This window comes from Bombina bombina, chromosome 11 (assembly GCF_027579735.1).
Source record: "Bombina bombina isolate aBomBom1 chromosome 11, aBomBom1.pri, whole genome shotgun sequence".
NCBI classification, from domain to species: Eukaryota; Metazoa; Chordata; class Amphibia; order Anura; family Bombinatoridae; genus Bombina; species Bombina bombina.
In genome coordinates this window covers 54,573,008-54,585,800 of record NC_069509.1, presented here as the reverse complement: position 1 = coordinate 54,585,800, position 12,793 = coordinate 54,573,008, and the positions used below count along the sequence as shown (strand labels likewise).

The 12,793-nt window shown below is 42.7% G+C and overlaps 1 protein-coding gene across 1 annotated transcript in view; it reads left to right on the top strand.

The window, feature by feature from the left end:
• The window catches only part of ATXN2L (ataxin 2 like), a 247,354-nt gene that overhangs the window by 94,795 nt on the left and 139,766 nt on the right, over positions 1-12,793 (top strand). The window contains exon 18 of the mRNA XM_053694196.1: positions 7,794-7,975. Within this exon, the coding sequence (XP_053550171.1) occupies positions 7,794-7,975 (182 nt within the window). The remainder of the gene's footprint in view (positions 1-7,793; positions 7,976-12,793) is intronic.

Here is a 12,793-nt window from a genome sequence, read left to right as displayed (position 1 = left end):
AATATCTTGGAACTCCGTGCAGTTTTCAGAGCTCTTCAGTTTTGGCCTCTTCTGAAGAGAGAATCGTTCATTTGTTTTCAGACAGACAATGTCACAACTGTGGCATACATCAATCATCAAGGAGGGACTCACAGTCCTCTGGCTATGAAAGAAGTATCTCGAATTTTGGTTTGGGCGGAATCCAGCTCCTGTCTAATCTCTGCGGTTCATATCCCAGGTGTAGACAATTGGGAAGCGGATTATCTCAGTCGCCAAACGTTGCATCCGGGCGAATGGTCTCTTCACCCAGAGGTATTTCTTCAGATTGTTCAAATGTGGGGGCTCCCAGAGATAGATCTGATGGCCTCTCATCTAAACAAGAAACTTCCCAGGTATCTGTCCAGATCCCGGGATCCTCAGGCGGAGGCAGTGGATGCATTATCACTTCCTTGGAAGTATCATCCTGCCTATATCTTTCCGCCTCTAGTTCTTCTTCCAAGAGTAATCTCCAAGATTCTGAGGGAATGCTCGTTTGTTCTGCTAATAGCTCCGGCATGGCCTCACAGGTTTTGGTATGCGGATCTTGTCCGGATGGCATCTTGCCAACCATGGACTCTTCCGTTAAGACCAGACCTTCTGTCACAAGGTCCTTTTTTCCATCCGGATCTGAAATCCTTAAATTTAAAGGTATGGAGATTGAACGCTTGATTCTTGGTCATAGAGGTTTCTCTGACTCCGTGATTAATACTATGTTACAGGCTCGTAAATCTGTATCTCGAGAGATATATTATAGAGTCTGGAAGACTTATATTTCTTGGTGTCTTTCTCATCATTTTTCTTGGCATTCTTTTAGAATACCGAGAATTTTACAGTTTCTTCAGGATGGTTTAGATAAGGGTTTGTCCGCAAGTTCTTTGAAAGGACAAATCTCTGCTCTTTCTGTTCTTTTTCACAGAAAGATTGCTATTCTTCCTGATATTCATTGTTTTGTACAAGCTTTGGTTCGTATAAAACCTGTCATTAAGTCAATTTCTCCTCCTTGGAGTTTGAATTTGGTTCTGGGAGCTCTTCAAGCTCCTCCGTTTGAACCTATGCATTCATTGGACATTAAATTACTTTCTTGGAAAGTTTTGTTCCTTTTGGCCATCTCTTCTGCTAGAAGAGTTTCTGAATTATCTGCTCTTTCGTGTGAGTCTCCTTTTCTGATTTTTCATCAGGATAAGGCGGTGTTGCGAACTTCTTTTGAATTTTTACCTAAAGTTGTGAATTCCAACAACATTAGTAGAGAAATTGTGGTTCCTTCATTATGTCCTAATCCTAAGAATTCTAAGGAGAAATCATTGCATTCTTTGGATGTTGTTAGAGCTTTGAAATATTATGTTGAAGCTACGAAATCTTTCCGTAAGACTTCTAGTCTATTTGTTATCTTTTCCGGTTCTAGGAAAGGCCAGAAAGCTTCTGCCATTTCTTTGGCATCTTGGTTGAAATCTTTAATTCATCTTGCCTATGTTGAGTCGGGTAAAATTCCGCCTCAAAGAATTACAGCTCATTCTACTAGGTCAGTATCTACTTCCTGGGCGTTTAGGAATGAAGCTTCGGTTGACCAGATCTGCAAAGCAGCAACTTGGTCCTCTTTGCATACTTTTACTAAATTCTACCATTTTGATGTATTTTCTTCTTCTGAAGCAGTTTTTGGTAGAAAAGTTCTTCAGGCAGCGGTTTCAGTTTGAATCTTCTGCTTATGTTTTTTGTTAAACTTTATTTTGGGTGTGGATTATTTTCAGCAGGAATTGGCTGTCTTTATTTTATCCCTCCCTCTCTAGTGACTCTTGTGTGGAAAGATCCACATCTTGGGTAGTCATTATCCCATACGTCACTAGCTCATGGACTCTTGTTAATTACATGAAAGAAAACATAATTTATGTAAGAACTTACCTGATAAATTCATTTCTTTCATATTAACAAGTCCATGAGGCCCACCCTTTTTTGTGGTGGTTATGATTTTTTTTGTATAAAGCACAATTATTCCAATTCCTTATTTTATATGCTTCGCACTTTTTTTCTTATCACCCCACTTCTTGGCTATTCGTTAAACTGATTTGTGGGTGTGGTGAGGGGTGTATTTATAGGCATTTTAAGGTTTGGGAAACTTTGCCCCTCCTGGTAGGAATGTATATCCCATACGTCACTAGCTCATGGACTCTTGTTAATATGAAAGAAATGAATTTATCAGGTAAGTTCTTACATAAATTATGTTTTGTAGCTCTTCCATTCGGATTGGCTACAGCTCCAAGAATCTTCACAAAGGTTCTAGGTGCTCTTCTGGCGGTACTAAGACAGCGGGGAATTTCGGTAGCTCCGTACCTAGACGACATTCTGATACAAGCGTCAAGCTTTCAAACTGCCAAGTCTCATACAGAGTTAGTACTGGCTTTTCTAAGGTCACATGGATGGAAGGTGAACGAAAAGGAAAGTTCACTCGTTCCATTCACAAGAGTTCCCTTCCTGGGGACTCTCATAGATTCTGTAGAAATGAAGATTTACCTGACAGAGGACAGGTTAACAAAACTTCAAAGTGCTTGCCGCACCCTTCATTCCATTCAACACCCGTCAGTGGCTCAATGCATGGAGGTAATCGGCTTAATGGTAGCGGCAATGGACATAGTACCATTTGCTCGCTTACACCTCAGACCACTGCAACTATGCATGCTAAGTCAGTGGAATGGGGATTACTCAGACTTGTCCCCTTCTCTGAATCTGGATCAAGAGACCATAAATTCTCTTCTATGGTGGCTTTCTCGGCCACATCTGTCCAGGGGGATGCCATTCAGCAGACCAGACTGGACAATTGTAACAACAGACGCCAGCCTTCTAGGTTGGGGCGCCGTCTGGAATTCTCTGAAGGCTCAGGGACAATGGAGTCAGGAGGAGAGTCTCCTGCCAATAAACATTCTGGAATTGAGAGCAGTTCTCAATGCCCTCCTGGCTTGGCCCCAGTTGACAACTCGGAGGTTCATCAGGTTTCAGTCGGACAACATCACGACTGTAGCTTACATCAACCATCAGGGAGGGACAAGAAGCTCCCTAGCAATGATGGAAGTATCAAAGATAATTCGCTGGGCAGAGTCTCACTCCTGCCACCTGTCAGCAATCCACATCCCGGGAGTGGAGAACTGGGAGGCGGATTTCTTAAGTCGTCAGACTTTTCATCCGGGGGAGTGGGAACTTCATCCGGAGGTCTTTGCCCAAATACTTCGACGTTGGGGCAAACCAGAGAGAGATCTCATGGCGTCTCGACAGAACGCCAAGCTTCCTTGTTACGGGTCCAGATCCAGGGATCCAGGAGCAGTCCTAATAGATGCCCTGACAGCACCTTGGGACTTCAGGATGGCTTATGTGTTTCCACCCTTCCCGATGCTTCCTCGATTGATTGCCAGAATCAAACAGGAGAGAGCATCAGTGATTCTAATAGCGCCTGCGTGGCCACGCAGGACTTGGTATGCAGACCTGGTGGACATATCATCCTGTCCACCTTGGTCTCTACCTCTGAAACAGGACCTCCTGATACAGGGCCCTTTCAAACTTCAAAATCTAACTTCTCTGAAGCTGACTGCTTGGAAATTGAACGTTTGATTTTATCAAGACGTGGGTTTTCTGAGTCAGTTATTGACACCTTAATACAGGCTAGGAAGCCTGTTACCAGAAAGATTTACCATAAGATATGGCGTAAATACCTATATTGGTGTGAATCCAAAGGTTACTCTTGGAGTAAGGTTAGGATTCCTAGGATATTGTCTTTTCTACAAGAAGGTTTAGAAAAGGGTTTATCTGCTAGTTCATTAAAGGGACAGATCTCAGCTCTGTCCATTCTGTTACACAAACGTCTGTCAGAAGTGCCAGACGTTCAGGCTTTTTGTCAGGCTTTGGCCAGGATTAAGCCTGTGTTTAAAACTGTTGCTCCGCCATGGAGTTTAAACCTTGTTCTTAACGTTTTACAGGGTGTTCCGTTTGAACCCCTCCATTCCATTGATATAAAGTTGTTATCTTGGAAAGTTCTATTTTTAATGGCTATTTCCTCGGCTCGAAGAGTCTTTGAGTTATCAGCCTTACATTGTGATAATCCTTATTTGATTTTTCATTCGGATAAGGTAGTTCTGCGCACTAAACCTAGGTTCTTACCTAAGGTAGTCACTAACAGGAATATCAATCAAGAGATTGTTGTTCCTTCTTTGTGTCCAAATCCTTCTTCGAAGAAGGAACGTCTTCTGCACAATCTGGATGTAGTTCGTGCCCTAAAGTTTTACTTACAGGCAACTAAGGAATTTCGACAAACGTCTTCCCTGTTTGTCGTTTACTCTGGTCAGAGGAGAGGTCAAAAGGCTTCTGCTACCTCTCTTTCTTTCTGGCTTCGTAGCATAATTCGTTTAGCCTATGTGACTGCTGGACAGCAGCCTCCTGAAAGAATTACAGCTCATTCTACTAGAGCTGTGGCTTCCACTTGGGCCTTTAAGAATGAGGCCTCTGTTGAACAGATTTGCAAGGCTGCAACTTGGTCTTCGCTTCATACTTTTTCCAAATTTTACAAATTTGACACTTTTGCTTCCTCGGAGGCTATTTTTGGGAGAAAGGTTCTTCAGGCAGTGGTTCCTTCTGTATAAAGAGCCTGCCTATCCCTCCCGTCATCCGTGTACTTTTGCTTTGGTATTGGTATCCCAGAAGTAATGATGACCCGTGGACTGATCACACTTAACAGAAGAAAACATAATTTATGCTTACCTGATAAATTCCTTTCTTCTGTAGTGTGATCAGTCCACGGCCCGCCCTGTTTTTTAAGGCAGGTAAATATTTTTTAAATTATACTCCAGTCACCACTACACCCTTGGTTTCTCCTTTCTCGTTGGTCCTTGGTCGAATGACTGGGAGTGACGTAGAGGGGAGGAGCTATATGCAGCTTTGCTGGGTGAATCCTCTTGCACTTCCTGTTGGGGAGGAGTAATATCCCAGAAGTAATGATGACCCGTGGACTGATCACACTACAGAAGAAAGGAATTTATCAGGTAAGCATAAATTATGTTTTCTGTGAAGCTGACTGTTTGGATTAAACTCTTAATCCTATCCAATCTGGGTTTTTCTGATTCGGTCATAGACGCATAAGCCTGTAACTGGAAAGATTTACTATAAGATTTGGCATAAATATCTTTATTGGTGTGAATTCAAGGGCTACTCATGGAGTAGAGTTAGGATTCCCAGAATTTTGTCTTTTCTCCAAAAAGGATTGGAGAAGGGTTTATCGGCAAGTTCCATAAAGGGTCAGATCTCTGCCTTATCTATTTTGTTACACAAACGTCTGGCGGATGTCCCAGATGTTCAATCCTTTTGTCAGGCTTTGGTTAGAATCAGGCCTGTGTTTAAACCAATTGCTCCTCCATGGAGTCTGAATTTAGTTCTCAAAGTTCTTAAAGGGGCTCTGTTTGAGCCTATGCATTCCTTAGATATTAAGTTGTTATCTCGGAAAGTTTTATTTCTTGTTGCCATTTCTTCAGCTCAGAGTGTCTGAGCTTTCGGCATTGCAATACGATTTGCCTTACCTTATTTTTCATTCGGATAAGGTAGTGTTATTTACTAAACTAGGGTTCCTTCCTAAGGTTTTCAGACAGGAACATTAATCTGGAGATTGTTGTTCCTTCCTTGTGTCCTAATCCTTCTCAAAAGGAACGTCTGTTGCACAATTTGGACGTGGTCCGTGCTCTGAAATTTTATTTACAAGCGACTAAAGACTTTTGTCAGTCTTCTTTGTCGTTTTCTCTGGAAAACGTAAGGGCCAGAAAGCTACGGCTACCTCTTTCTTTTTGGCTGAAGAGTATCATCCATTTTGCATATGAAACTGCTGGACAGCAGCCTCCTGACAGAGTTACGGCTCATTCCACTAGGGCTGTTGCTTCCTCATTGGCATTCAAAAATGAAGCTTCTGTAGAACAGATTTGCAAGGCTGCAACTTGGTCTTCTCTTCACACTTTTGCTAAATTTTACAAATTTGATACTTTTGCTGAGGCTGTTTTTGAGGTTCTTCAAGCAGTGGTACCTTCCATTTATGTTCCCTGTCTTGTCCCTCCCTTATCATCCGTGTACTCTAGCTTTGGTATTGTATCCAACAAGTAAGGATGAAATCCGTGGACTCATCGTGTCTTTAAAAATAAAATTTATGCTTACCTGATAAATTTGTTTCTTTTTAGACACGATAAGTCCACGGCCCGCCCTGTTCTTTGAGACAGGTTATTTTTGTAAACTTCAGACACCTCTGCACCTTGGCTTTTCCTTTCTCTTCTTAACTTCGGTCGAATGACTGGAGTGGGAGGGAAGGGTGGAGCTATATATAGCAGCTCTGCTGTGGTGCTCTTTGCCGCCTCCTGCTGACCAGGAGGTGAAATCCCACAAGTAAGGATGAAATCCGTGTACTTGTGTCTAAAAAGAAACAAATTTATCAGCTAAGCATAAATTTTCTTTTTGTTACATAAATGTCTGTCGGATGTCCCAGACGTGCAATCGTTTTGTCAGGCCTTGATCAGGAACAGGCCTGTCAAACAGATTTGCAAGGCTGCAACTTGGTCCTCTCTTCACACTTTTTCAAAATTTTATAATAGTGACACTTTTGCCTCGGCTGATGCCTTCTTTGGGAGAAAGGTTCTTCAAGCAGTGGTGCCTTTTGTTTAGGTTCCCTGTCTTGTCCCTCCCTTATCTGTGTGCTCTACCTTGGGTATTGATTCCCAATAGTAATTAGATGATCCGTGGACTCGTGTCATTAGAAAGAAAACAAAATGTATGCTTATCTGATTTATTTATTTCTTGACACGATGAGTCCACGGCCCGCCCTGTTCTTTAGACAGGTTGTTGGTATTTTATAAACTTCAGACACCTCTGCACCTTGTTGCTTCCTTTCTCTCCTTTGCTTCAGTCGAATGACTGGGGTTGGAGGGAAGGAAGGTGATATTTAACAACTTTGCTGTGGTGCTCTTTGCCGCCTCCTGGGCAGGAGTGATATTCCCCAATAGTAATTAGATAATCCGTAGACTCATCGTGTCAAAGAGAAATTTATCAGGTAAGCATAACATTTTTTTTGGCCGACCACTGCATCTGTGGTCCTCAACATTGCCTGATTATTTTATTTTTCTTTAGGAAAACCTGTCTACCTTGAGATTTCTTCCCTAGAGACCTTGCTGATGCAGCATAACTACTTTGCTATGCCCAGGCTTACCATGCTGTATGACTTTTGACATCAAACTGTTATCAGCAACCTCATCTTGTTAGCAGATTTTGGCTGTTCCTCACGCAGGTTTATTCCCACTGCACAGCTGTTTCTGTTAAGGATTGTTGTTCAACATACATATTAAATTGCTGATCATTAGCAACTGCTTGGTACAATTGTTTTATGACTATATGCATGCGAAAACCCTGACCTTGCACACGTGTACCTAGAAGAACTCATGCTGTTTTAAGGGCAAATATTGATTTGATTTAGATTTCTTTTGTTCACTCGGTTTGTATTTTGTTGATTGATAAAACATTTATTTTTTAAAGCATTTTTAATTTAAGGCATTTTTTTACACCTGTCCATATCTTTTGCACAGTGTTTTTATAGTGCTAGTAAATATTAAACTTGGCAATGAATATGTATTGAGTGCATGCCGTTAATGGTCATTTTTTTCCCCTCCCCTTCCACTTGAAAGCTCAGACAAGTGGATAGTGCAACTAATATCTTACTGTCTGCTCTCATTGTTTTGTGTTTTTTAATATGGTTTTCTGATCTTCTTTGGCAGGTTCCCTCCCTCCTCAGCGCTCAGACCAACCTAACTCTGCACCTCAAATGATGCAGGCTGCAGCAGCTGCTGGTCCGCCGCTTGTGGCAGCCACACCGTATTCCTCCTACATCTCCTACAGTCCCCAGCAGTTTCCAGGGCAGCCAACAATGATGCAGCCAATGGCTCATTACCCTTCACAGGTGAGCAAAAGTTTACATAATGTGACGGTCTTGTTTTATCAACACGCCAGTTCAAGTAGGATATTTCTTTAACCGCTTGTATGTTATTTTAGGATTCCTTAAATTAGTATATGCATAATCAAAACTTCTATAGGTGTTTTGTGTGTGTTCAAGCATACCTTACACACAGCTTTTCTTCTACAAGATATGACGAGTCCACCGATTTCATCCTTGTGGGATATTAACCTCCTGCAATTAGGAAGTGGCAAAGAGCACCACAGCAGAACTGTGTATATATAGCTCCTCCCTTCCCTCCACCCCCAGTCATTCTCTTTGCCTTTGTTAGTAATAGGAAGAGGTAAAGTGAGGTGTTAGTTTTAGATTCTTCAATCAAGAAGTTTTTTATTTTAAATGGTACCAGTGTGTACTATTTTCCTCAGGGAGATATGGAAGAAGATTTCTACCCTGAGGTTGATGATCTTAGCAGATGTAACTAAGATCCACTTAGCTTCTGAAGGTAGTGCAAGAGAAATCTTCAGTGTGGAGAACAGTGTCATGCTACAAGCAGCATTGAGGTATGTTCAGTCTTTTATTTCTGAGGAGACGTGTTATATCAGAATTGGCTGACATTTTTCCCTGCAAGGGAAGGGGTAAGCAGTAGACCTGTATCACTGAGGGTGTTACTGAAAGTCCTTATGTTTCATACATATTGCTTATATCTGTATTGGGGCTGGACACTGGGAGAGGCAGCTTGACATATATAAAGTCAGTAGGGCTGCAGTTAATTATTAAGAGTACAGGGGACCACATGGCTTTATTTTCCAAACCGTTTCCCATGCGGTTAAACAAACTGTTGAGACGTCCATGATGGGCGGGGCCTATTTCGTGTGCTCAGACGCGCAGTTTACTCTGAGAAGGCAGCAGGCATTAGCTCCGGTGGGGTCTAGAGTTGTTCTCTGTTCGCCGGATCGTTGTTGAGTCCTTTTGCAGTACCCTGAGGCAGGGGCAGGTAGGCGCCACAGCAGAGCTGTGGCTAGATGCAAGGGTCATTTTTTTCTATTAAAATATATTTTGTGATTAAAATGCTTCTTAGTGGGTAAATTCACCATTTACTTAAAGGGTGCAATAATTTTTGGGCCAATTGAATTATTATTTTTGATTTAGCATTTTCAATCGCTGTAGGCAGTTTGAGATAAATTGTTGCGTTTTTTTTATTTCTTAAAGGCGCAGTACACATTTCTAAAAGTTGTTTTGAATCAATATGAGGTGATTTACGACTAGTGTGGCTAGTACTAGTCTGTTCAACATGTCTGACATTGAGGAAACTAATTGTTCTATTTGTTTAGAAGCCATTGTGGAACCCCCTCATACTTTGTGTACCTCTTGTACTGAAAGGGCCTTACAATGTAAAGACCATATTTTAGGTAAAGAAAGTGTGCCTAAGGATGATTCTCAGTCTGAAGAGAATCAGGATATGTCTTCTAATTCTCCCCCAGTGTCACAACCTTTAACGCCCACACAAGCGACGCCAAGTACTTCAAATGCGTCTAATTCTTTTACTCTGCAGGATATGGCTGCAGTTATGTTAACTACCCTTACAGAGGAATTATCTAAGTTACCAGTGTTACAGGCTAAACACAGTAGATTAGGTATTAATGTGAATACTGAATCCTCTGATGCTTTGTTGGCTATTTCCGATGTACCCTCACAGGGCTCTGAGTTGGGGGTCAGGGAATTGTTTTCTGAGGGAGAACTTTCAGACCCTGGAAGTATGTTACATCAGACAGATTCGGACGTCATGTCCTTTAAATTTAAGCTTGAGCACCTCCGCCTGTTACTTCGGGAGGTTTTAGCAACCCTGGATGATTGTGACCCTATTGTGATACCACCAGAAAAATTGTGTAAAATGGACAAATATCTTGAGGTACCTACTTACACTGATGTTTTTCCGGTTCCTAAAAGAATTTTGGTAATTATAAAAAAGGAATGGGATAGACCCGGTGTACCGTTCTCTCTTCCTCCTAATTTCAAGAAAATTTATCCCATATCAGACACCATTCGGGACTCTTGGCAGTCGGTCTCTAAGGTGGAGGGAGCTATTTCTACCCTGGCTAAGCGTACAACTATACCTATTGAAGACAGTTGTGCTTTTAAAGACCCTATGGGTAAGAAGTTAGAGGGCCTTCTAAAGAAATTATTTATTCATCAGGGTTTTTTTTACAACCAACAGCTTGCATTGTTCCAGCTACTACTGCAGCAGCTTTTTGGTTTGATGCTCTAGAAGAGTCTCTGAAGGTTGAGACCCCTTTAGAGGACATTTTGGATAGAATTAAGGCTCTCAAGCTAGCTAATTATTTTATTACAGATGCCGCCTTTCAAATTGCTAAATTTGCAGCGAAAAATGCAGGATTTGACATTTTAGAGCGTTATGGTTAAAATCATGGTCTGCTGATCTGTCATCAAAATCTAAGCTTTTAGTTATTCCTTTCAAGGGTAAGACCCTTTTCGAGCCTGAGTTGACGGAAATAATTTCTGACATTACTGGAGGTAAAGGTCACGCCCTATCTCAGGATAAGTCTGTTAAGATGAGGGGTAGACAAAATAATTTTCGTTCCTTTTGAAATTTTAAAGGAGTACCCTCAGCTTCCTCTTCCTCCACAAAGCAGGAAGGGAATTTTGCTCAGTCCAAGTCTGTCTGGAGACCCAACCAGGCTTGGAACAAAGGTAAACAACCCAAGAAGCCCGCTGCTGCTACAAAGACAGCATGAAGGTGGCGGCCCCAGATCCGGGACCGTATCTAGTAGGGGGCAGACTTTCTTTCTTTGCCCAGGCTTGGGCAAGATGTTCAGGACCCCTGGGCATTGGTAATCGTGACCCACGGGTATCAACTGGAATTTGAGGGTTTTCTTCTTTCACGATTGTCTGTAGACCAGATAAATAGGCGTTCTTACGTTGTGTAAAAGACCTCTCTACTATGGGAGTAATTCGTCCTGTTACAAGACGAACATGGACAGGGGTTTTACTTAAATCTTTTCATGGTTCCCAAAAAAGAGGGAACTTTCAGACCCATTTTGAATCTCAAGTGTCTAAACAAGTTTCTCAGAGTCCCATTGTTCAAGATGGAGACTATCCGAACAATTTTACCAATGATCCAGGAGGGTCAATATATAACTACCGTGGACTTGAAGGATGCATACCTTCATATCCCTATTCACAAGGATTATCATCAGTTCCTAAGGTTTGCCTTCCTGGACAAACATTTTCAGTTCATGGCTCTTCCCTTCGGGTTGGCCACAGCACCCAGGATCTTCACAAAGGTTCTAGGGTCCCTTCTGGCGGTTCTCAGACCGCGGAGCATAGCAGTGGTGCCTTATCTGGACGATATTTTGATTCAGGCGTCGACTTATCTGACAATCTCATACAGTGTTGTCCTTTCTGAGAACTCACGGTTGGAAGGTGAATCTAGAAAAGAGTTAACTAGGTCCACGGACAAGGGTTCCCTTCTTGGGAACTCTGAGACTCTGTAGACATGAATATATTTCTGACGGAGATCAGAAAATCGAAAAATTCTAAATACTTGCCGAGCCCTTCAGTCCATTCCTCGGCCATCAGTGGCTCAGTGTATGTAGGTAATTGGATTAATGGTAGCGGCAATGGACATCATTCAGTTTGCTCGTTTTCATCTCAGACCACTGCAGCTGTGCATGCTCGGACAGTGGAATGGGGACTATGCGAATTTATATCCTCCTATATCTGGATCAAGAGACCAGAGACTCTCTCTTCTTTGGTGGTTGTCGCCGGATCATCTGTCCCAGGGGACGTGTTTCCTCAGACCCTCGTGGGTGATAGTGACAACGGACGCCAGCCTCCTGGGCTGGGGTGCAGTCTGGAATTCCCTGAAGGCTCAGGGTGTATGGACTCAGGTGGAGTCTCTACTTCCAATCAATATTCTGGAATTGAGAGCAATATTCAATGCGCTTCAAGCATGGCCTCAGTTGGCTTCGGCCAAATTCATCAGATTCCAGTCGGACAATATAACGTGTCTGGCTTATATCAATCATCAGGGGGGGGGGGAATGAGGAGTTCCTTAGCGATGATAGAAGTATCCAAGATAATTTGATGGGCGGAGGCCCACTCTTATCTGTCGGCCATCTACATCCCAGGAGTAGAGAACTGGGAAGCGGATTTTCTAAGTCGACAGACTTTTCATCCGGGGGAGTGGGAACTCCACCCCGGAGGTGTTTGCCTCACTGATTCTCTGATGGGGCAGACCGGAATTGGATCTGATGGCATGTCGTCAGAATGCCAAGCTTCCAAGATACGGATCCAGGTCGAGGGATCCCCAGTTCAAACTGATAGATGCCTTGGCAGTGCCTTGGTGCTTCAGCCTAGCTTATGTGTTTCCACAGTTTCCTCTCCTTCCACGCGTGATTGCTCGGATCAAACTGGAGAGAGCTTCGGTAATCCTGATCGTGCCTGCGTGGCCACGCAGCACTTGGTATGCAGATCTAGTGGACATGTCCTCTCTACCACCGTGGAAACTTCCATTGAGATAGGACCTTCTCATTCAAGGACCTTTCCAACATCCAACTCTAAATTCTCTGCAGCGGACTGCTTGGAGATTGAACGCTTGATTTTATCTAAGTGGGGATTCTCCGATTCGGTCATTGATACTTTGATACAGGCACGTAAGCCTGTCACTAGAAAGATCTATCATAAGATATGGCGTAAATATCTTTTTTTCTCTTAAGTGTATCCAGTCCACGGATCATCCATTACTTATGGGATATTCTCCTTCCCAACAGGAAGTTGAATGAGGATCACCCACAGCAGAGCTGC